Source organism: Schistocerca nitens, chromosome 12, assembly GCF_023898315.1.
Source record: "Schistocerca nitens isolate TAMUIC-IGC-003100 chromosome 12, iqSchNite1.1, whole genome shotgun sequence".
Lineage (NCBI taxonomy): Eukaryota > Metazoa > Arthropoda > Insecta > Orthoptera > Acrididae > Schistocerca > Schistocerca nitens.
This window is the reverse complement of record NC_064625.1, coordinates 18,278,115-18,302,239: the sequence shown is the minus strand read 5'-3', so window position 1 is coordinate 18,302,239 and position 24,125 is coordinate 18,278,115. Positions and strand designations below refer to the sequence as shown.

General features: G+C 44.2%; 1 protein-coding gene across 3 annotated transcripts in view; it reads left to right on the top strand.

The window, feature by feature from the left end:
* LOC126215347 (uncharacterized) overlaps window positions 1-24,125 on the top strand; it is a 286,938-nt gene that overhangs the window by 113,124 nt on the left and 149,689 nt on the right. For all 3 annotated transcript variants that reach the window (XM_049942032.1, XM_049942031.1, XM_049942033.1), the window contains exon 3: window positions 4,551-4,691. In XM_049942032.1, coding sequence (XP_049797989.1) covers window positions 4,640-4,691 — 52 coding nt within the window. In that variant the 5' untranslated portion in view covers window positions 4,551-4,639. The remainder of the gene's footprint in view (window positions 1-4,550; window positions 4,692-24,125) is intronic.

The following is a 24,125-nucleotide window of genomic DNA, read 5'->3' as shown; positions in this document are numbered from 1 at the left end:
ACGTCACCTGCTGCTCCTGCAAGATGTGCTGCCACAGTTCCTTGTTATTCGCGGGAAAATGTGATTCCAAGGCGACGATGAACCAGCCCACTCCGATGTAAATGTCTGCGAGCACCTCAACAACACGTGTCCTTATCGTTGAATTGCAAGGGGACATCGCCGGATCTCAAACCTCTAGAGTTTGGGATCACGTCGAGACATTGGTGTATGAAACCCCCTTAGAAACGGATGAAGACCTGCTTGCTAGGTTCCAAGCTGCCTGTCTGCTGGTAAAACAGATACCACGGATCTTTGAGCGAGCGTGGCCTAACCTCATGAACCATTGCCCGGCAATGAGACTGGCATCGTCACTTTGAACAATTACTATGAGCTACACAGTTGATATGTGGTGAATGCTGCGTATGTACATAAGACGATCAATATGTACAGGGTGATCAAAAAGTGAGTATAAATTTGAAAACTTAATAAACCACGGAATAATGTAGATAGAGAGGTAAAAATTGACACACATGCTTGGAATGACACTGAGTTTTATTAGAACAAAAAGAAACAAAGTTCACAAAATGTCCGACAGATGACGCTGGACAGCAAAACGTCAGTAACTGCTACCGTTACGGGTGAGAGGTACGCCAATATGTTACGGTATCGCATCAGCTCTAGCCTGCCTGATAAACACCTGCTGGAACGTACGATGTTTATGCAGGATGGCTCCCCATCCCATATTGCTAGACGCGTGAAAGATTTCTTGTGCGCGTCGTTTGGTGATGATCGTGTGCTCAGCCGCCACTTTCGTCATACTTGGCCTCCCAGGTCCCCAGACCTCAGTCGCAAGTGTATCGTGATCGACCGACATCTCTAGGGATGCTGAAAGACAACATCCGACGCCAATGCCTCACCGTAACTCCGGACATGCTTTACAGTGCCGTTCACAACATTATTCCTCGACTACAGCTATTGTTGAGGAATGATGGTGGACATATTGAGCATTTCCTGTAAAGAACATCATATTTGCTTTGTCTTACTTTGTTATGCTAATTACTGCTATTCTGATCAGATGAAGCGCCATCTGTCGGACATTTTCTGAACTTTTGTGTTGTTTTGGTTCTAATAAAACCTCATGTCATTCCAAGCATGTGTGTCAATTTCTACCTCTCTGTCTACATTATTCCAGGATTTATTCAGTTTTCAAATTTGTACTGACTTTTTGATCACCCGGTACTTCCGACCTTTGGTTCCCTATCTCAGAGTGATCCGTTGCGCACCTTCCATCACAAAGTGTTCAACTTGAACCAAAAGATTTGAGACATCGTGTATGTATGGACTGATAAGTCCAAATACGAAATTGTAGAGCGAGGTATTAACAATATTAATGGCTTTGCAATTTCACTCCTCGACCACATCTACATCTACATTTATACTCCGCAATATATTCGATAACTCATCCAGAAACGCACCTTCTCGAAACGTGGACAGCAAGCTACAACGCGATGCAGAGCGCCTCTCTTGCAGAGTCTGCCACTCGAGTTTGCTAAACATCTCCGTAACGCTATCACGCTTACCAAATAACCCCGTGATGAAACGCGCCGCTCTTCTTTGGATCTTCTCTATCTCCTCTGTCAACCCGACCTGGTACGGATCCCACACTGATGGGCAATACTCAAGTATAGGTCGAACGAGTGTTTTGTAAGCCAGCTGCTTTGTTGATGGATACATTTTCTAAGGACTCTCCCAATGAATCTCAACATGGCACCCGCCTTACCAACAATTAATTTTATATGATCATTCCACTTCAAATCGTTCCGCACGCATACTCCCAGATATTTTTCAGAAGTAACTGCTACCTGTGTTTGTTCTGCTATCATATCATCATACAATAAAGGATCCTTCTTTCTATGTATTCGCAATACATTACATTTGTCTATGTTAAGGGTCAGTTGCCACTCCCTGCACCAAGTGCCTATCCGCTGCAGATCTTCATGTATTTCGCTGCAATTTTCTATCGCTGCAACTTCTCTGTATACTACCGCATCATCCGCGAAAAGCCGGATGGAACTTCCGACACTATCTACTAGGTCATTTATATATATTCTGAAAAGCAATGGTCCCATAACACTCCCCTGTGGCACGCCAGAGGTTACTTTAACGTCTGTAGACGTCTCTCCATTGAGAGCAACATGGTGTGTTCTGTTTGCTAAAAACTCTTCAATCCAGCCACACAGCTGGTCTGATATTCCGTAGGCTCTTACTTTGTTTATCAGACGACAGTGCGGAACTGTATCGAACGCCTTCCGGAAGTCAAGGAAAATGGCATCTGCCTGGGAGCCTGTATCTAATATTTTCTGGTTCTCACGAACAAATAAAGCGAGTTGGATCTGTTTCCGGAATCCATGTTGATTCCTACAGAGTAGATTCTGGGTTTCCAGAAATGACAGCGGTTCCTGAGAGATATCTACGCGGCATTGTTTTTGGCCAAAATTCAACAATCTCGTAACAAACTTTGGTGCTACATGTTTCACGTCCAAAACATCCGAAAAAATTGCTTGACGTGAGACAAAGAATATGCCGACATCATCAGCAACCTCTCTGATGGTGATACGGCGATTTTCCAGAAACATTTTCCTTACTTATTCCACACTGTCGCGAATGTGCTTGGGCGTCCAGTGTGGTCGTCGTCTTCACCGTGTTCTGGACCCTCTTTGAAACGTTTATATTTTATTTATTTGTTTATTGTTCCGTGGGACCAAATTAAGGAGAAGTCTCCATAGTCATGAAACGAGTCAATACGTGAAATTATAACATGATAGTAGAAACAGATAAAATGAAATGTAAGTAACATATTCAGGCGACAATTCGTAAGTTTAAATAAAGAAAATCAACAATGTAACTGGAATTTGCTTAATTTTTCAGCTCTTCCAGGAGCTCCTCGACAGAATAGAAGGAGTGAGCCATGAGGAAACTCTTCAGTTTAGACTTAAAAGTGTTTGGGGTACTGCTAAGATTTTTGAGTTCTTGTGGTAGCTTATTGAAAATGGATGCAGCAGAATACTGCACTCCTTTCTGCACAAGAGTCAAGGAAGTGCATTAGACATGCAGATTTGATTTCTGCCTAGTATTAACTGAGTGAAAACTGCTAACTCTTGGGAATAAGCTAATATTGCTAACAACAAAAGACATTAAACAAAATATATACTGTGAGGGCAATGTCAGAATTCCCAGACTATTGAATAGGGGTCGACAAGAGGTTCTCGAACTTACACCACACATAGCTCGAACAGCCCGTTTTGAGCCAAAAATACCCTTTTTGAATCAGAAGAATCACCCCAAAAAATAAAACCATATGACATAACCGTATGAAAATATGCGAAGTAGACTACTTTTCGAGTTGAACTGTCACTTATTTGAGATACTGTTGTAATGGTAAATAAAGCAGCATTTAGTTTCTGAACAAGATCCTGAACATGGGCTTTCCACAACAGTTTACTATCTATCCGAACGCCTAGGAACTTAACTGAGTCTTACTGTGATTTAGCATCAAATTATTTTCCATAAGCCACGAACTTATTTCATGAACTACATTATTTGATACTGTTTCAATATTACACACAAGATCCTTCACTACCAAGCTGGTGTCATCAGCAAACAGAAATATTTTTGAATCACCTGTAATACTAGAAGGCATAACATTTATATAAATAAGAAACAGCAGTGGCCCCAGCACCGACCCTTAGGGAACGCCCCACTTAACAGTGCCCCATTGGGACTGAACATCACTACCGCTCTCAATATTGCGGAGAATTGCCTTCTGCTGTCTGTTCTTAAAGTAAGAGGCGAACCAATTGTAAGCTACTCCCCTTACTCCATAATGGTCCAACTTCTGCAGTAATATTTTGTGGTCAACATAGTCAAAAGCCTTCATTAAATCAAAGAAAACACCTAGCGTTCGCAACGTTTTATTTAATCCGTCCAAAACCTCACAGAGGAAAGAGAGTATTGCATTTTCAGTTGTTAAACCATTTCTAAAACCAAACTGTACATTTGACAGCAAATTATGTGAATTTAAATGCTCCAGTAACCTTGTATATACAACCTTCTCGATAACTTTAGCAAACACCGATGGCATAGAAATAGGTCTATAATTGTCAACATTATCCCTGTCTCCCTTTTTATAAAGTGGCTTCACTACCGAGTACTTTAACCGGTCAGGAAACCGATCACTCCTAATGGAAAAGTTACAGATATGGCTAAGTACTGGGCTAACATACATAGAATCTTGTCTTACTCACAGTAGAGTCTCCAAAAGGCCACAGTCAACATTTAGAAAGCGGTGCTGCACTTTACTACGTTTTCAAGCAAGATTTAATGCAAATTCTTTGACCCATCTTTTTCATAAGTAAAAATTCGCCGAGCATTCGAAAACACGTATAACTTTTTTGACTCTTACATACAAGATATTTTTGACATTGTGTACCCTTGCATTATATCGCAGACATTATTGTGTGTGTGTGTGTGTGCGTTGTGCTAGCCGCAGCCTGTTGTGTCTCGTGTTCCAGCGGCGGCGTGGAACGACTCGTGCGACTTCAGCGAGCAGTGCCTGGCCACCACGGACAAGACGGTCTGCAGGGCCGGCCGCTGCGTCTGCATGTACCAGATGCGCGCCGAGCGGCAGACTGACGGCTCCACCAAGTGCCTAGGTCAGTAGCCCGGCGCGGCCGCGCTCTAAGACACGCCGTCACCAGCACCTCCAGTAAAGCAATCAACCGAAAAAGGCGAGCGCAGGTGCGAGTCCTGCCTCGGGCATGGATGTGTGTGATGTCCTTAGGTTAGTTAGGTTTAAGTAGTTCTACGTTCTAGGGGACTTAATGACCTCAGAAGTTAAGTCCCATCGTGCTCGGTGTGGTGTCGCCGCCAGACACCACACTTGCTAGGTGGTAGCCTTTAAATCGGCCGCGGTCCGTTAGTATACGTCGGACCTGCGTATCGCCACTATCAGTGATTGCAGACCGAGCGCCGCCACACGGCATGTCTAGAGAGACTCCCTAGCACTCGCCCCCGTTGTACAGCCGACTTTGCTAGCGATGGTTCACTGCCTACATAAGCTCTCATTTGCAGAGACGACACTTTAGCATAGCCTTCAGCTACGTCATTTGCTACGACCTAGAAGGCGCCATATTCAGTTACTATGTCTTCTGAACAGATTATACAGGGTGTTTCAAAATGAATATACGGGTCTTAATGCTTTGTAGCACATATTACATTCACCTTACAATTATAAATAATACACCTAATGAAAGAGAAACACAAACAGTTTTTCTTACAATTATTCGGTGAGAACACCGATCACACATCGAGTCGATAGGCGAGTTGTTCCGAAATCTTGATCAGTGTGTCAGGAGCAACTGTTGCAATAACACTGTTTCTAAAGTCGGATAGATCAGTTGGTATCGGAGACACACACACACATGATCGAGTGAGATCGTGTGTGAACGTGGAAGTCATGCATAAAATGCTGTGTCAACCGGCCCCTTGCTCCCAATCCATCGGTCGGATACATCGTTGTTTTAACCAGTCGCGCACTGAGCTATGCCGCTGAGGCGGCGCACCATCTTTGCTCACAAATAAAGATGTGTTGTTCAGCTCCTCCCATTGAGGCACGGGCTACAGATGTAGTACATCAAGATAAACATCAGTTACAGGTGATACAGCGGGGATATTTCTTGGGGCTAAGCGTGAAAGACTCGCGCTTGTTCAACACGTTTTTCAGTCACTCTTTGTCATTCCATACTCTTCATGTTGCGCACAGGTACACAAACAAAACTGTTTGAGTTGTTCTTTCATTTGGTGTATTATTTACAATTGTAAGTTGAAAGTAATAAATGCTACAACACCTTAAAACCGGTATGTTCATTTTGAAACACCCTGTATTGTGACTCATGTACCGTCAAGAGCGACGTTCATCATTAATGGATTACAGTTAACTATCAAACTAATTACGTCCGCTTTCTGAATTCTAATTCCTTGTCATGTTTCAGACCTCACGTCAGTATAGCCCTTCCCTCCTCACGCCAGCCTGCGTGAGCTAAACGCGTGCATTTCGGCCTGCTCTAGTAACACGGTGTTGGCTCTTCAGCCAACACAATACTCAGAGCCATTTGAACCATATTTTTTTCTGTCTAAATGATAACGAACGAGTAAATTTACAGGATATGTATGCACGACTAATTTTAACACCAATGCACATACATATTTTTCAATCCCTCTCGTGCAACTAACTTAAAAACAGGGTTTTCTGTCCGTTTTCGTATATACAGGGTGGTCCAAATATCTCACGAAATAAGCGTCAAACGGAAAAACTACAAACAACGAAACTTGTCTAGCTTGAAGGAGGAAGCCAGATGGCGGTATGGTTGGCCTGCTAGATGACGCTGCAATAGGTCAAACGGATATCAATTCCGTTTTTTTAAATAGTAACCCCCATTTTTATTACATATTCCTGTAGTACGTAAAGAAATATGAATGTTTTAGTTGGACCACTCTTTTCGCTTTGTGATAGATGGCGCTGTAATAGTCACAAACATATGGCTCACAATTTTAGACGAACAGTTGGTAACAGGTAGGTTTTTTAAATTAAAATACAGAACGTAGATACATTTGAACATGTTATTTCGGTTGTTTCAATGTGATACATGTACCTTTGTGAACGTATCGTTTCAGAGAACGCATGCTGTTACAGCGTGATTACCTGTAAATACGACATTAATGCAATAAATGCTCAAAATGATGTCCGTCAACCTCAATGCATTTGGCAATGCGTGTAACGACATTCCTCTCAACGGCGAGTAGTTCGCCTTCCGTAATGTTCGCACATGCATTGACAATGCGCTGACGCATGTTGTCAGGCGTTGTCGGTGGATCACGATAGCAAATAACCTTCAACTTTCCCCACAGAAAGAAATCCGGGGACGTCGGATCCGGTGAACGTGCGGGCCATAGTATGGTGCTTCTACGAGCAATCCACCTGTCATGAAATACGCTATTCAATACCGCTTCAACTGCACGCGAGCTATGTGCCGGACATCCATCATGTTGGAAGTACATCACCATTCTGTTATGCAGTGAAACATCTTGTAGTAACATCGGTAGATCATTACTTAGGAAATCAGCATACATTGCACCATTTAGGTTGCCATCGATATAATTGGAGCCAATTATCCTTCCCCCCATAATGCCGCACCATACATTAACCCGCCAAGGTCGCTCATGTTCCACATGTAGCAGCCATCGATGATTTTCCGTTGCCCAATCGTGTATATTATGCCGGTTTACGTTACCACTGTTGGTGAATGACGCTTCGTCGCTAAACAGGACGCGCGCAAAAAATCTGTCGTCCCATAATTTCTCTTGTGTCCAGAGGCAGAACTGTACACGACGTTCAAAGTCGTCGCCATGCAATTCCTGGCGCACGGAAATATGGTACGGGTGCAATCGATGTTGATGTAGCATTCTCAACACCGACGTTTTTGAGATTCCCGATTCTCGCGCAGTTTGTGTGCTACTGATGTGCAGATTAGCCGCGACTGCAGCTAAAACACCTACTTGGGCATCATCATGTGCCTGAACACTTCCTGTTTCCTTAAATAACGTAACTATCCGTCGAACGGTCCGGACACTTGGATGATGTCGTCCAGGATACCGAGCAGCATACATAGCACACGTCCGTTGGGCATTTTGATCACAATAGCCACACATCGACACGATATCGACCTTTTCCGCAATTGGTAAACGGTCCATTTTAACTCGGGTAATGTATCGCGAAGTAAATACCGTTCGCACTGGCGGAATGTTACGTGATACCACGTACTTATACGTTTGTGACTATTACAGCGCCATCTATCACAAAGAGAAAAAAGTGGTCCGACTGAAACATTCATATTTCTTTACGCACTACATGAATATGTAATAAAAATTGGGGGCTCCTATCTTTAAAAAAACGCAGTTGATATCCGTTTGACCTATGGCAGCGCCATCTAACGGGCCAACCATAGCGCCATCTGGTTTCGCCCTTCAAGCTAGACGAGTTTCGTTCTTTGTAGTTTTTTCGTTAGACGCTTATTTCGTGAGATATTTGGCCCATTCACTATCAATGGACCACCCTGTATATGTATAATCCTTCCTGTCATTGCCATATTATAATATAATAAAATAATGGAATAGATGATAATAAAATGTTGAAATGCGTGGCTTTTTAAAATGTATTGAATTAATGAGATTAATTTTTTGGCATGAATGACAAGCACAATAAGCTGAGCTATGTCTGGAAATAAGTTCGTATTAGTTCCTATTATTTTGCAGGGTGAAGTAGTTTCTTTCTCCACTGTAGATTTGTGCTTACCCTTCTTTATAATGCTACGTTTGGTCGCCGTGTTCACCTTCGAAGTCTTGACCGTGTTCCTATTGAGCTTATCGGATCTTCGTAATTTTCCAAAGTACACAGGTGGCCTTCAGTTTTTGTAATTATCGTACTATTTGAAATAACAACTCACACGACCTTTCTGTTAATAAAACAATACTGTATTTTCTAAACGGTGCACATATGAAATACATACTCCTCAATTATTCATAGCGATCCCAAAATGGCTTAAAATGGTGTGCTTCTCACTCGTTCACTAGCTGAGCGCGAAACCTTCCTTCTTCCTACTGGTACAAGAAAATCTCCACTCTTTTTTCACAACTGAAAATTAAAAAAAGAATGGTTCAAATGGCTCTGAGCACTGTGGGACTTGTACCCCAAAACGTGATCCCATAGCTGAGGACTGAGTGTAGATATCCGTAATATGTTATTTTAAGACAGGTACTATTGCATACCGGTGCAAGGATTCTAAGGGCATAGCATGCTGTGTATAATTTCTTTGCCAAAATGTTGACATGGTTTGTCCATTTCAGTTGGCTGTCTACATTCATCCCTAAGAACTGGGTACTTGTTACACATTCTAATTCATTATTATTAACTTTTATTCTAGTGGCATTGTGGTTTTTGTTCAATTGGAAGTTAATATAGTTAGTTTTCTTTACATTTAGGGTTACTTTATTTTTTAATGACCAGTTGTGGCCATCATTGAGAGCCTCGTTTGCTCTTTCTGAAAGTTGTGTTGCCTTTTCACCTGTTATTACTATGTTGCTGTCATCAGCAAAAAGTATTTTTTCACCATGTCTGATACTTGGTGGGAAGTCGTTAATGTATATAAGAAACAATATTGGGCCTAATACACTTCCCTGTGGGACGCCTATATTCACATGTTCTGGGTCAGACAGGTGTTTTACAAGGGAATTGAAACTTGTGATATCTCAACTTGTGATATCTGAACTCTGTTTTCCAAGTATGATTTGAACCACTTTTATCACACCTCTTATTCCTATTTGCCCTAATTTATGAAGTAAGATTTTGTCAACTGTATCAAAGGCCTTTGACAACTCTAAAAAGATACCACCCTCATTTTCACCTTTGTCCAGTGCTTCTAAAATTACTTTAGTGAACTGTGCTGTAGCAGATTGTGAGCCTTTTCCGGGCCTAAAACCAAATTGGTCATTGGGAAGAAGGTTATATTTATTCAGGTAATTTAGCAGTCTCTTTTTGACTAGTATTTCTATTATTTTAGAAATGATAGTGTAGAAATCGGCCTGTAGTTCTCTACATTTTCCACATCTCCGTTTTTAAGGATAGGTATAACTTTTGCTTGTTTTAGGTACTCCGGAAGGTATCCAGATTCGAAAGATTCATTAATTATGTCTGTTCATGGGCCCTTTTTGGAGTCTATACATTATTTAATTACGCAGACTGAGATTTCATCAAGTCCTACTGAAGTTTTATTTTTTAGTTGGTGTACTACTAGTGCCACTTTCCTTTCTGTAGTCGGCAAGAGCACCATTGATTTTTTTGGCTGGTTCTGAGTAGGTAAATCATACGTATCTGGAAATTTCTGCTGTAATTTTTTTGCAATACTACTGAAATATGAGTTTACAAAAAAAATGGCTCTATGGGACTTAACATCTATGGTCATCAGTCCCCTCGAACTTAGAACTGCTTAAACCTAACTAACCTAAGGACATCGCACAACACCCAGTCATCCGAGGCAGAGAAAATCCCTGACCCCGCCGGGAATCGAACCCGGGATCCCGTTCTCGGGAAGCGAGAACGTATGAGTTTACAAAACCAGCTAATTTTTTAGGGTTATCTACTGGTACATCTTTGTGTTTAATATGTGAATTAAGGTCCTTTTTAGCAGAGTTAGATGTTTCCTGTTTGACGATGTTCCAGACTGCTTTGCTTTACAACCATATGGACGTGAACTCAGCCGTATCGCCAAAAAATTGATCACTTTTGCGACTTACCCCGTTCTTAACGGGGTAAGGCAAGTTCAGATCGAGCTTAAACAGCAAATCCCTTCTTATTGGTTGTTGTAGAGCGGTAATTATTTACGACAGGCAGCCCAAGACCTGCTCGGGTTGTGGCAAGGAAAGCCACGTACACTCACAGAGCGTCCAAAGGAGATAATTCAAGTACCGACGGGCGAAGCTGTGCCCATACCCACGACAGCATTCACGCCTCTTACGTATGGTACTGCCTTCCGAAAGGATTTCCCTTGCGCGTTCCCCCAATATCAAACGGCACAGTCGACACAGGTGGATGACAATGCGTCCGAAATGTCAAGGGAGGAAACCTCCGCTGAGCAGTTGCAACAGAAGTTCGATGCCGCATGAACGAACATGGAATTCGGCTGGCTGGGGGTATCGACGCCCACTACTGTCCCTAACATGCGAGACAACGGGACTTGCAAACAGCATTCGGATCTGGATCCGGACGAACGACAGCACAGTTACCACAACGGCGATAGAAAAGATGTCGCACGCCGTCAGATGACTGCTTTCTTCGTATAGGAGAAGTTGAATGCAAATGACGACTCCATAGAAGAGAGTGCTGGAGTATCTGACGAATACCGACGTTACACCACCGAATGCGATGGCCCTCTCCAGCGAGACCTTTAAGGCAGACCCCAGGAAGTTCCAGAAGTAGGCACATTAGAGGAAGACGTAGCCATAACAGCTGAGGCTTGGGAGAATAGGTCTGATGACAGTGGGACAATCCAGTCGCCTGCAACCGCGGGTATAACAGTTGAAGCGGCACCACCGATAGCCCACTTCATAACTGCTTCACTCACACCACTGACAGAGACCACACCGACATGGACAATGTGTGCCTAACAAGCGCGCTCCGCAACACGCTGAACGTCAAGTGTCGTTCCTCGTCGTATCCATTAATACTAATACCATACCATCCCGGACCATGGTGATCTTACTCAAAGATATAGCACATGCGGCAGATATACACACCGCTCTTGTACTGGAAGTATACGTCGACGAATTCCCGTCCCTCTGTGGTTACAGCAACTACACTACTCGCCATTAAAATTGCTACACCACGAAGATGACGTGCTACAGACGCGAATTTTAACCGACAGGAAGAACATACTGTGATATGCAAATGATTAGCTTTTCAGAGCATTCACACAACGTTGGCGCCGGTGGCGACACCTACAACGTGCTGACATGAGGGAAGTTTCCAACCGATTTCTCATACACAAACAGCAGTTGACCGGCGTTGCCTTGTGAAACGTTGTTGTAATGCCTCGTGTAAGGAGGAGAAATGCGTACCATCACGTTTCCGACTTTGATAAAGGCCGGATTGTAGCCTATCGCGATTGCGGTTTATCGTACCGCGACATTGCTGCTCGCGTTGGTCGGGATCCAGTGACTGTTAGCAGAATATGGAATCGGTGGGTTCAGGAGGATAATACGGAACGCAATGCTGGATCCCAACGGCCTCGTATCACTACCAGTCGAGATGACAGGCATCTTATCCGCATCGCTGTAACGGATCTTGCAGCCACGTCTCGATCCCTGAGTCAACAGATGGGGAAGTTTGCAAGACAACAACCATCTCCACGAACAGTTCGACGACTATTGCAGCAGCATGGACTATCAGCTCGGAGACCATGGCAGCGATTACCCTTGACGCTGCATCGCAGACAGGAGCGCCTGCGATGGTGTACTCAACGTCGAACCTGAGTGCACGAATGGCAAAACGTCATTTTTTCGGATGAATCCAGGTTCTGTTTACAGCATCATGATGGTGGCATCCGTGTATGGCGACATTGGAAGCGTTTATTCGTCATCGCCATACTGGCGTATCACCCGGCGTGATGGTATGGGGTGCCATTCGTTACACGTCTCGGTCGCCTCTTGTTCGCACTGACGGCACTTTGAACAGTGGACGTTACATTTCAGATGTGTTACAACCCGTTGCTGTACCCTTCATTCGATCCCTGCGAAACCCTACATTTCAGCAGGATAATGCACGACCGCATGTTGCAGGTCCTGTACGGGCCTTTCTGGATACAGAAAATGTTCTACTGCTGCCCTGGCGAGCATATTCTCCAGATCTCTCACCAACTGAAAACGTCTGGTCAATGGTGGCCGAGCAACTGGCTCGTCACAATACGCCAGTCACTACTCTTGATGAACTGTGGTATCGTGTTGAAGCTGCACGGGCAGCTGTACCTGTACACGCCATCCAAGCTCTGTTTGACTCAATGCCCAGGCGTATCAAGGCCGTTATTACGACCAGAGGTGGTTGTTCTGGGTACTGATTTCTCAGGATCTATGCACCCAAATTGCGTGAAAATGTAATCACATGTCAGTTTTAGTATAATATACTTGTCCAATGAATATCCGTTTATCATCTGCATTTCTTGTTGGTGTAGCAATTTTAATGGCCAGTAGTGTAGATATCACTAGCTTCACAAACCAGCACCGGCACAGCGATACTACTTACGGAAGGCATAGTACTGGAGGACGTAAGCTACTTATCATCGTCACGTGGAATGGCTGCAACAATACTTCCAGTGAAGCTTAACAACATTTACGCACCGTCAGACATGGGCAAACGAAGAGAAAGATCTTCATGGAAGGAATAGTGTTGCTGTATCTAGGACGGCCCCTCATTACGTCCTCGGCGTCGACATCCATTGTGTGCTGGCGCCAGACGATCAGCTCCCACGTTATAGACCATGCTCAAAATTGAGGTGGTAGGAGACCTTCAGTTGGTAGATTCGTGAGAACCCTACCGTTAGCACTTGTCAGCTGAAATCGGGACTCTTGTGATCAGGACACGGTTTTCCTATCGTCTAGGGTCCAACCGATGTGCTCACCAGCCCAGGACAGGCGCTGCAAGCGATGTAGTGCTGTTAGCAAAGGCACTCGCGCCCTAGGGCGGCCTCAGCGAGGCATGTCATCGACAGTTCCTGTCTCTCTGTACCTCTTCCATGTCCGAGCAACATCGCTTTGGTTCACTCAGAGACGCCTGGACACTTCCCTTGTTAAGAGCCCTACCTGGCACAAAGTAGCAATGCGGACGCGATCGAACCGCGGTTGAACTACAGACAACACGAGCCGTGTACCTCCATCCTGGTGCAATGACCGGAACTGTTCGGCTATCAGACCTCCTCCGTCTATTAGCCGCTGCTCATGTATGGTTTTTTACATATTTGGGCGGGTTTAGTTACATCTCTGAACCGTCAAAGCGAGTGTGTCTGTGATACAATATCCACAGTCAACGTTTCTCTTCTGGAGTTCTGGGGACCGGGGTGACGTAAAACTTTTTTTGATGTGTGTAAAATCAAAAATATGGCTTTCTCACTCGTTTGACCTTCTTTGGCTGCGTCTCGTTCCTAGTCCATTGCAGGTGGAAACATTTCTGCGCGTCTTTCTTGAATTCACAGTGCCAGATTTGCACCTCGTGCCCGAAATTGTAACTTTCTTTTTTTTTATTCGGCGTAAATCGGTTCCGCATTAACGCATTAGTATATCTGCCGAGTTTCGCTGCCATACGATAATTACAGTCCACACTAGGCCTCCGTGTGTAGGTGCACTTTAATTATAACCATACAGTACGTGAAGCACTTTGGTAAATCTAGAACTTTGAAAGCGAATGACTCATTTATAGTAGCGCTGTATATTCGTGCGGAGTTCGTTGTACTGCTGTAGGACTGAATGGTAGACTTTGCCAGCGTCGCAGGACGCCTTCCTTCCTTTCGTGCGCGACTCGGCTGAGCTGGAGTGACCACTTACTCGAGCAGCAGCGGTAACGACCCTTTCCCCTTAGCTGCGCATAATCGCGAAAATGCGTCCGTGCCGTGGGCGACGTTTGCGACGCACGCGATCACGCTACTTGACGTGACACTGGTGCTGTCGGCGAGGGAACTGTTGATCGATGGACGCGGATCAAATCTGTGGAATATTGTATTATAGTAAAATATCGTTTTTTAATTTGTCTTCGCCGGCATCGCTTTGACCTGTAACAATTCTGTGTTCCATAGCGCAAGCTTCATCTGCTTGACACTAGGACATAGGTAAATTGCTTTCATATTTTCTATTTTACGTAGATGTTTTTAAATGGTTCTGATATGTTTTATTTATCAAGACAGAAGGTTTGAATTACGAGGTGAATTCAAGTTCTAAGGCCTCCGATTTTTTTTCTAATCAACTACTCACCCGAAATCGATGAAACTGGCGTTACTTCGCGACGTAATCGCCCTGCAGACGTACACATTTTTCACAACGCTGACGCCATGATTCCATGGTAGCGGCGAAGGTTTCTTTAGGAGTCTGTTTTGACCACTGGAAAATCGCTGAGGCAATAGCAGCACGGCTGGTGAAAGTGCGGTCACGGAGAATGTCTTTCATTGTTGGAAAAAGCCAAAAGTTACTAGGAGCCAGGTCAGGTGAGTAGGGAGCATGAGGAATCACTTCAAAGTTGTTATCACGAAGAAACTGTTGCGTAACGTTAGATCGATGTGCGAGTGCGTTGTCTCGATGAAACAGCACACGCGCAGCCCTTCCCAGACGTTTTTGTTGCAGTGCAGGAAGGAATTTGTTCTTCAAAACATTTTCGTAGGATGCACCTGTTACCGTAGTGCCCTTTGGAACGCAATGGGTAAGGATTACGCCCTCGCTGTCCCACAATATGGACACCATCATTTTTTCAGCACTGGCGGTTACCCGAAATAATTTTGGTGGCGGTGAATCTGTGTGCTTCCATTGAGCTGACTGGCGCTTTGTTTCTGGATTGAAAAATGGCATCCACGTCTCATCCATTGTCACAACCGACGAAAAGAAAGTCCCATTCATGCTGTCGTTGCGCGTCAACATTGCTTGGCAACATGCCACACGGGCAGCCGTGTGGTCGTCCGTCAGCATTCGTGGCACCCACCTGGATGACACTTTTCGCATTTTCAGGTCGTCATGCAGGATTGTGTGCACAGAACCCACAGAAGTGCCAACTCTGGAGGCGATCTGTTCAACAGTCATTCGGCGATGCCCCAAAACAATTCTCTCCACTTTCTCGATCATGTCGTCAGACTGGCTTGTGCGAGCCCGAGGTTGTTTCAGTTTGTCGTCACACGATGTTCTGCCTTCATTAAACTGTCGCGCCCACGAACGCACTTTCGACACATCCATAACTCCATCACCACATGTCTCCTTCAACTGTCGATGAATTTCAATTGGTTTCACACCACGCAAGTTCAGAAAACGAATGATTGCACACTGTTCAAGTAAGGAAAACGTCGCCATTTTAAGTATTTAAAACAGTTCTCATTCTCGCCGCTGGCGGTAAAATTCCATCTGCCGTACGGTGCTGCCATCTCTGGGACGTATTGACAATGAACGCGGCCTCATTTTAAAACAATGCGCATGTTTCTATCTCATTTCAGTCCGGAGAAAAAAAATCGGAGGCCTTAGAACTTGAATGCACCTCGTAGCACAACTTTTAATAATTTTGATGCGCATGTGTATGTATCCATGGATTTTAAAGTGCGCGATTGTCTGGCACATACCACAAGTGTCCTCTCTCGGCGAAACTGTCTGCCCTAAGACTTTCACACCCTCGTCAGGACAGTTCATAGGCGAAGTACTGATGCTAAGCTATGTTCGCATCGACCCTCTGTCCATAATCATGTTGTATAAATGGTGTTTTAACTACTCACGACGCCTTTGGCACAATTGTTTTATGAATATGCAGGATGTGATTTTAGTAAGTAACTAAAAGTTTTTGTGCCTATAATACTCTGGTAATTTTACAGTTACTTAAGCTATAGTGTTTTTTCTTTCTCATTTCCGATGCTAAGTTTTTGCTAATGGAAGTGTCTTCCTGTTCAGGGTATTTTACTTCTGATGAAGGTATATTTAGATATACCGAAACCGTGGTCAAGAATTTTAATAAATCATCTTTATCCTGCAACTGTTTTGGCTGTCATCATTTATCGTGAAGAATTTCAACAGTTGCTGTTCCAGCCATGTTTAAAATCTTGACTTCTGTGGCACTCAGATAAATTCTGAAGTCCAAACAGTGCACAAGAAACAGCGTTAACAGTCTCCTCTTGACATTCAACTGCCTGCTAACATATCTTTTGTGTTTACACTTGTTCCTTGGATCATGCTCGAAACATCTTGCTGTGATGTAGAACATGACAACAAAATGGCTCTGAGCACTATGGGACTCAACTGCTGAGGTCATTAGTCCCCTAGAACTTAGAACTAGTTAAACCTAACTAACCTAAGGACATCACAAACATCCATGCCCGAGGCAGGATTCGAACCTGCGACCGTAGCGGTCCTGCGGTTCCAGACTGCAGCGCCTTTAACCGCACGGCCACTTCGGCCGGCACATGACAACAAAATGGCTTCGAGGTAACCATTTATATAACTAATTTCTTGATTCTTGAGCTATAGAAAAATTTGATGAATGTACCACTACAAAGTAAATATCATTTATTCAGAAATGCATCTACTGGGTAGAAGGAGTTCTCGAGCGGAAATGATTTCAATTTTCCTTTAAAACTTTCGTTAGCTGCCAGGACCTTTAATGAACGACGGAGTAAGTGTAACCTACTGCGTATAACAAGGCGAAAATCCCCATTAATGTACGAGTACAAAATAAATGCCCAGTCTTTGGAAGCGATAACGTCCGTCAAAAATGATCTCAAATGGAATGATCAGATTACACAAGTAACGGGTAAGGCGGTTTATTGGTAGACTCCTGAAGCGATGCAGTCCTTAAACAAAGGAAATAGCTTACAATACGTTAGTTCGTCCAGTCCTGGAGTACTGTTCGTCTGTATGGGACCCTTACCAATTGGGTCTGATTCAACTGATTGAGAAGGTCCAAAGAAGAGCGGCAAGATTCGTGACTGGTACATTTAGCCATCGCGAGAGCGTTACAAATCTTATAGAAAGTTTGGAGTGGGACACAGTTGCAGATAGACGGCGCGCAAACGGAAGGAGCTGCTCAATAAATTCCAAAATCCGATCTTCACCGAGGATGTAGAGCAAATAGCGTAATGATCATCATTCAAAGATAAGGGAAATTAGAGCTCGTACTGGGCGTTCAGACAGTCGTTTTTCCCTCTCGGGATCCGCTAGTGGAACAGAGGGGGGGAGGGGGGGGGGAATTATGACTTTGGCGCAAACTGTGACCTCCGCCACACACCGCTTGGTGGCTAGCGGAGTATATATGTAGATATGTAGATGTAGGAGGTGGTCAAATATTTTATAGCTACATACTTCGTCCCTTTCTGTGCAAGAGTAAGGTAAAATTGTGGACAATGGAAGCAGATTTTGTTCCTAGTGGTATATTTATGAAAGGTACTATTATCATCAAATTGTGGTTCAAATGGCTCTGAGCACTATGGGACTTAACATCTGAGGTCATCAGTCCCGTACAAGTTAGAACTACTTAAACCTAGCTAACCTAAGAACATTACACACATCCATGCCCGAGGCAGGATTCGAACCTGCGACCGTAGCGATCAAATTGTGCCCGATCATTCACAACAAATCTTAACAAGAGAGTAAACGCACACGGTCAGTCGTAAGTACCTGTGGAGTCTCAGAAGACGACTTGCGCGAGAACTACAAGACATACGGAAAAATGGCACTGACAAGGAATCGTATCAATTCCAGGCACCCTGACAGGGAAACGTCTCTAACTCGAAGTCATGTCTTAAGGAGAAGAAACAGCGCACTGGCAGGACAGCAGTCCCAGCCATCGATCCAGCGCGAAAATTTGGACCTCAATTCGGAATGTTGAAATGTGTGCGAATTCCTAAGGCACAAAACTGCTGAGGTCATTGGTCTCTAGACTGAAACTACCTTAAAGTAACTTACGCTAAGAACAACACACACACCCATGTGCGAGGGAGGACTCGAACCTTCTGCGGGAGGGGCAGCGCAATTCGTAACATGGCGCCTCTATCCGCGCGGCAACTCCGCGCGGCCTACAACTCTGATACGACACTCTTGTGGCGTTCTGAAAGTACAGCTTGTAAACTTTTGCGCGCAGATTGTTTGTTACTCGCTCAGGTCCGCTGCAGCCGCCTAATACCCGAGCATGGAGCACCTGTTTGTATTCCATGGAAACGGACAACGTAACACGAAGAATAGAGTTCTCCAAACTCTTTCACTCTTTAGCATTGATTATAAGTAACGCGCAATTAGTTGCACTATCCTCTATTGCAACACGATTTTCTAGGAAAATTTCAAAAAATTAGAATCCATAGGACAATATTGCCAATTCTTTTGTAGTACTCCACCCCTCATTACCTTCAGAGTATATTAGAACAAATAAGCCCTTGGTCACAAATATTAAGTCAAAATTGACCAGGTTTCGACGCTACTATGAGCGTCGTCTTCAGAATTAAAATAACTGTTCTAAAACATATTAGGTATATAATACATTAATAAAATTAAAGTTTGTACTTACTGGGAAGAGATGCAGTACTTACAAGTCACATTTTTTAAAAATCGAAGCCGGAGAGGCGACGTCATGAATAGTTGTAAATAAGATGGCGAGCCGCTAAGGGCTGCTCGTACCTGAGTGAACAAGAGTTGCAACAAGGGCTTATTTGTTCTAATATAATTCTGACACGGTCACTGAACCTTAGCAGCTATGTTCAAAGTTTTACCTTCAGAGTAAATGCAACAAACGGTATATGGACGAAGATTTCTTTTGTTTTTTTCTTCTTTTATTTACCAATTTAATTTAACAATTTGCTTCTAGGAATTCTGAAAAGTATAATTCAAAAGTCTGAGGCACTCCTAAAATTTTTCAGTTTTTTTCGATGTCTACATTTATTATTGCAAACAATAGCAACAGAAAACAGAACAGCAGTTATTTCAGAAACCGGTTATTTTGAGTGATTGTAACAGTCATGTTAGATTGGAGATGGAAAAAAAACAGTATAACCGAAAACCAGTCGTTTTAGCGATAACCACCATCCGTAATGGAGCGTCAGCAATATAACATGCTTACGGTACTCCGTTGTATTGGCCGGTGCAATATGGAGTTCTGGTTGGCCAGTTTACATTTGGTGCATTTTGGGTCACACAGATGTAGCTAACATGTCAAATTTGTCTTGTATGATACACGTAGAGCGAAATTTCTAGCCATCTGACGTGCCTAAAAAGACGGTTTTATATGCATGAAGCATCTCTGTAGTTAATTTGTCAGTAAATCTTTTACTTTTCACATAAAAAATTAAAAACCATGTTTTCGGATTCTCCCGTGTTCGCTACGCAGTCTTTCTGCGTCGGTCTTTAGGATATTATTCGGTAAAATTGGTAACCAATGCTGTACAATCGCAATAAGGTCATGAGATGTTCAACTGACTCTTTTATTAGAACATGTTACGCGTGCCCGCATCTCGTGGTCGTGCGGTAGCGTTCTCGCTTCCCACGCCCGAGTTCCCGGGTTCGATTCCCGGCGGGGTCAAGGATTTTCTCTGCCTCGTGATGGCTGGGTGTTGTGTGCTGTCCTTAGGTTGGTTAGGTTTAAGTAGTTCTAAGTTCTAGGGGACTTATGACCACAGCAGTTGAGTCCCATAGTGCTCAGAGCCATTTGAACCATTTTTTTGTTACGCGTTTCGGGATTACACTCATCTTCAGACATCACAAACTTCAATAACATATGTTATTCGACACTTTCTTTGAGTTGCCAAGGCTGTACGCCTGGTTGGTTAGGAAGGAGTTGAAGTTTGTTATGTCTGAAGATGGGTGTAATCCCGAAACGCGCAACATGTTCTAATAAAAGAGTCAGTTGAACATCTCATGACTTTATTGCGACTGTACAGCATTGGTTGCCAATTATTAACATAAAAATGATCGCAGGCCTCAGACGGGATTTTATGTCCTGTATATCATTATTCGGTAAAATAAACTGAGTTTCTGCCGTCGTATAGCCTGGAATCACAGCTTGATAAGGAACTGGTTTTCTTTCCGCTGCTGCTGCTATTGTGATACTTTGAAATTAAGTAAAACACAGAGCATATTTTGAAAAGTCTTCAGTAAAATACGTATTCGCTGGCCAATTTACGTCTGGGGCATTTTGGGTCGTAACATATCGAAATTGTTTATAACGCTGGAAAGAGAGCACTACCTGCTTCCAGTCTTCAGTAAATATGTGTTATATTTGTAAGTCGTTTGCAGTGAGGGCAGCAGCGGCGCGTCACACGCGAGGCCCTTGCTGCCTTTACTTCTGTCGCCCCTGAGGGAACACGAGTGTCGGACGGGCAACAGTCGCGCCGAGCCACTTTTCCTGCGACATATAGTGATGCCTCAGTGAGAACCGTGCCTCGCAGGATTTACGGCACTGTGTCTCAGTGGAGTAGCGGTATAGAACTCCAATGGCCTCGATATGTGCTGCAGCTTTTTTGGCGCAGCCAATCTAGTCAGCGATGCAGGAAATGCATTCTGCGGTTTCGAATATGCACCACCTTCGGCTGTCAACTGGAATGACAACAATGAAAATTTGTGCCGGATCGGGACTCGAACCCCGTATTTCCCACTTTATGCGAGGGGTCGTCTTAACTGCTTCGGCCATCCGTGCACGAATCATGGCCAGACCCAAACTTCCATACGTCGTCGTCCATGTGTCACAACCTGCACTCGTTACGTATATTCCCTTCCAAAAACATATTTATTTGAGTCGAGGGTACAGTCTCGAAACGTGAAACCGCTACGGTCGCAGGTTCGAATCTTGCCTCGGGCATGGAGGTGTGTGATGACCTTAGGTTAGTTAGGCTTAAGTAGTTCTAAGTTCTCGGGGACTGATGACCTCAGATGTTAAGTCCCCTACTGCTCAGAGCCATTTGAACCATTTAGGTCGAGGGCCCGGTATTGGCGAATAAATAGGAAATAGCAGTGCTTGTGTAAATATTAAGTATGCACGCATGCATATTCGAATGAACATTGCATCGTACCTCTTCGTAACACTGCCACTGCTATTGGGGAGTCAGCACACGTCATCGTGTTCAGGATGACTACATACTCGCAAACGTAACACACGGAATAAGAGATCACAAAAATGTTGTATATACACTACTGTCCATTAAAATTGCTGCACCACGAAGATGACGTGCAACAGACGCGAAATTTAACCGACAGGAAGAGGATGCTGTGATTAGCTTTTCAGAGCATTCACACAAGGTTGGCGCCGGTGGCGACACCTACAACGTGCTGACACGAGGAAAGTTTCCAACCGATTTCTCATACACAGACAGCAGTTGACCGGCGTTGCCTGGTGAAACGTTGTTGTGATGCCTCGTATAAGGAGGAGAATGCGTACCATCACGTTTCCGACTTTGATAAAGGTCAGATTGTAGCCTATCGCGATTGCGGTTTATCGTATCGTGACATTGCTGCTCGCGTTGGTCGCGATCCAATGACTGTTAGCGGAATATGGAATCGGTGGGTTCAGGAGGGTAATACGGAACGCCGTGCTGGATCCCAACGGCCTCGTATCACTAGCAGTCGAGATGACAGACATCTTATCCGCTGTAACGGATTGTGCAGCCACGTCTCGATCCCTAAGTCAACAGATTGGGACGTCTCCAAGACAACAACCATCTGCACGAACAGTTCGACGACGTTTGCAGCAGCAGGGAGTATCAGCTCGGAGACCATGGCTGCGGTTACCCTTGACGCTGCATCACAAACAGGAGCGCCTGCGATGATGTACTCAACGACGAACCTGGGTGCACGAATGGCAAAACGTCATTTTTTCGGATGAATCCAGGTCTGTTTACAGCATCCGTGTATGGCGACATCGCAGTGAACCCACATTGGAAGCGTGTATTCGTCATCGGCACACTGGTGTATCACCAGGCGTGATGGTATGGGGTGCCATTGGTTACACGTCTCGGTCACCTCTTGTTCGCATTGACGGCACTTTGAACAGTGGACGCTACATTTCAGATGTGTTACAACCCGTTGCTGTACCCTTTATTCGATCGCTGCGAAACCCTACATTTCAGCAGGATAATGCACGACCGCATGTTGCAGGTCCTGTACGGGGCTTTCTGGATACAGAAAATGTTCGACTGCTGCCCTAGCCAGCAAATTCTCCAGATCTCTCACCAATTGAAAACGTCTGGTCAATGGTAGCCGAGCAACTGGCTCGTCACAATACGCCAGTCACTACTCTTGATGAACTGTGGTATGGTGTTGAAGCTGGATGGGCAACTGTACCTGTACACGCCATCCAAGCTCTGTTTGACTCAATGCCCAGGCGTATCAAGGCCGTTATTACGGCCAGAGGTGGTTGTTCTGGGTACTGATTTCTCAGGATCTATTCAGCCAAATTGCGTCAAAATGTAATCACAAAATTGGTTCAAATGGCTCTGAGCACTATGGGACTCAACTGCTGTGGTCATAGGTCCCCTAGAACTTAGAACTACTTAAACCTAAGTAACCTAAGGACAGCACACAACACCCAGCCATCACGAGGCAGAGAAAATCCCTGACCCCGCCGGGAATCGAACCCGGGAACCCGGGCGTGGGAAGCGAGAACGCTACCGCACGACCACGAGATGCGGGCATGTAATCTAGTTCAATATATTTGTCCAATGAATACCCGTTTATCATCTGCATTTCTTCTTGGTGTAGCAATTTTAATGGCCAGTATGGTAAATATTGTAGAATATTTCAGCAGTGTTGTGTGTGTTTCGTTCACAACTTTTTTTTATTATCTCGCACTTTTGATATATAAGCAGGTTGATTTGTTTCTGAACCACAGAAATATCTCTCTTATTTAAAAACGCATATTTTGCTGTGCGGCTTATACCAACTGTAAGTTGTAGAGAATTTTTTCTTGCTGTGTGTCGTTTCAGTTAGAAATATTTTTTCACTACTTAGCAAACAAATGTACAAGTAAGGGGTTTAAGCAGTTACTCCTTATTTTAAAAAAACTACAAAAGTTTTGCATCAATTTCGAGTTGGGTTGTTTGAGAGAGGAGACCAGACAGCGAGGTCATCGGTCTCCTCGGATTAGGGATGGATGAAGAAGTAAGTCGGCCGTGCCATTTCAAAGGAACCATCCCGGCATTTGCCTGGAGCGATTTAGGGAAATCACGGAAAACCTAAATCAGGATGGCCGGACGCGGGATTGAACCGTCGTCCTACCGAACACGAGTCCAGTGTGCTAACCACTGCGCATCAATTTCGGTTCCAATGATGCATACTAACAGCCGTTCTCCTTATATTCTTCAGTCATGCAGCGTTGATACTTATTGGAACAACAACCGTTATTGGGCGACCTTCTTGAAACTCACCGCTCAACGAAGCACGCGCGCCATTAAAATCCGCAAGTCAGTCGTGAACGATCTTTTCTGAAGGGGAATGATTACCAGAAATTTAACGAGGTGAAAATCCTAAAAAGAAAGCATAAAACGATAATGTCAGGAGAAATTTTGGTGTTATGTCAAAGCGGTAGGTGGATCGAAACAAAATGTCCAGACACTCTGTGACCAAAATGGTACAGAAACAGAGGATGACAGACTAAAGGCCGAAATACTAAATGTCTTTTTCCAAAGCTGTTTCACAAAGGAAGACTGCACTGCAGTTCCTTCTCTAGATTTTCGCACAGATGACAAAATGGTAGATATCGAAATAGACGACAGAGGGACAGAGAAACAATTAAAATAGCTCTAAAGAGGAAGGGGCGCTGGACCTGATGGGATACC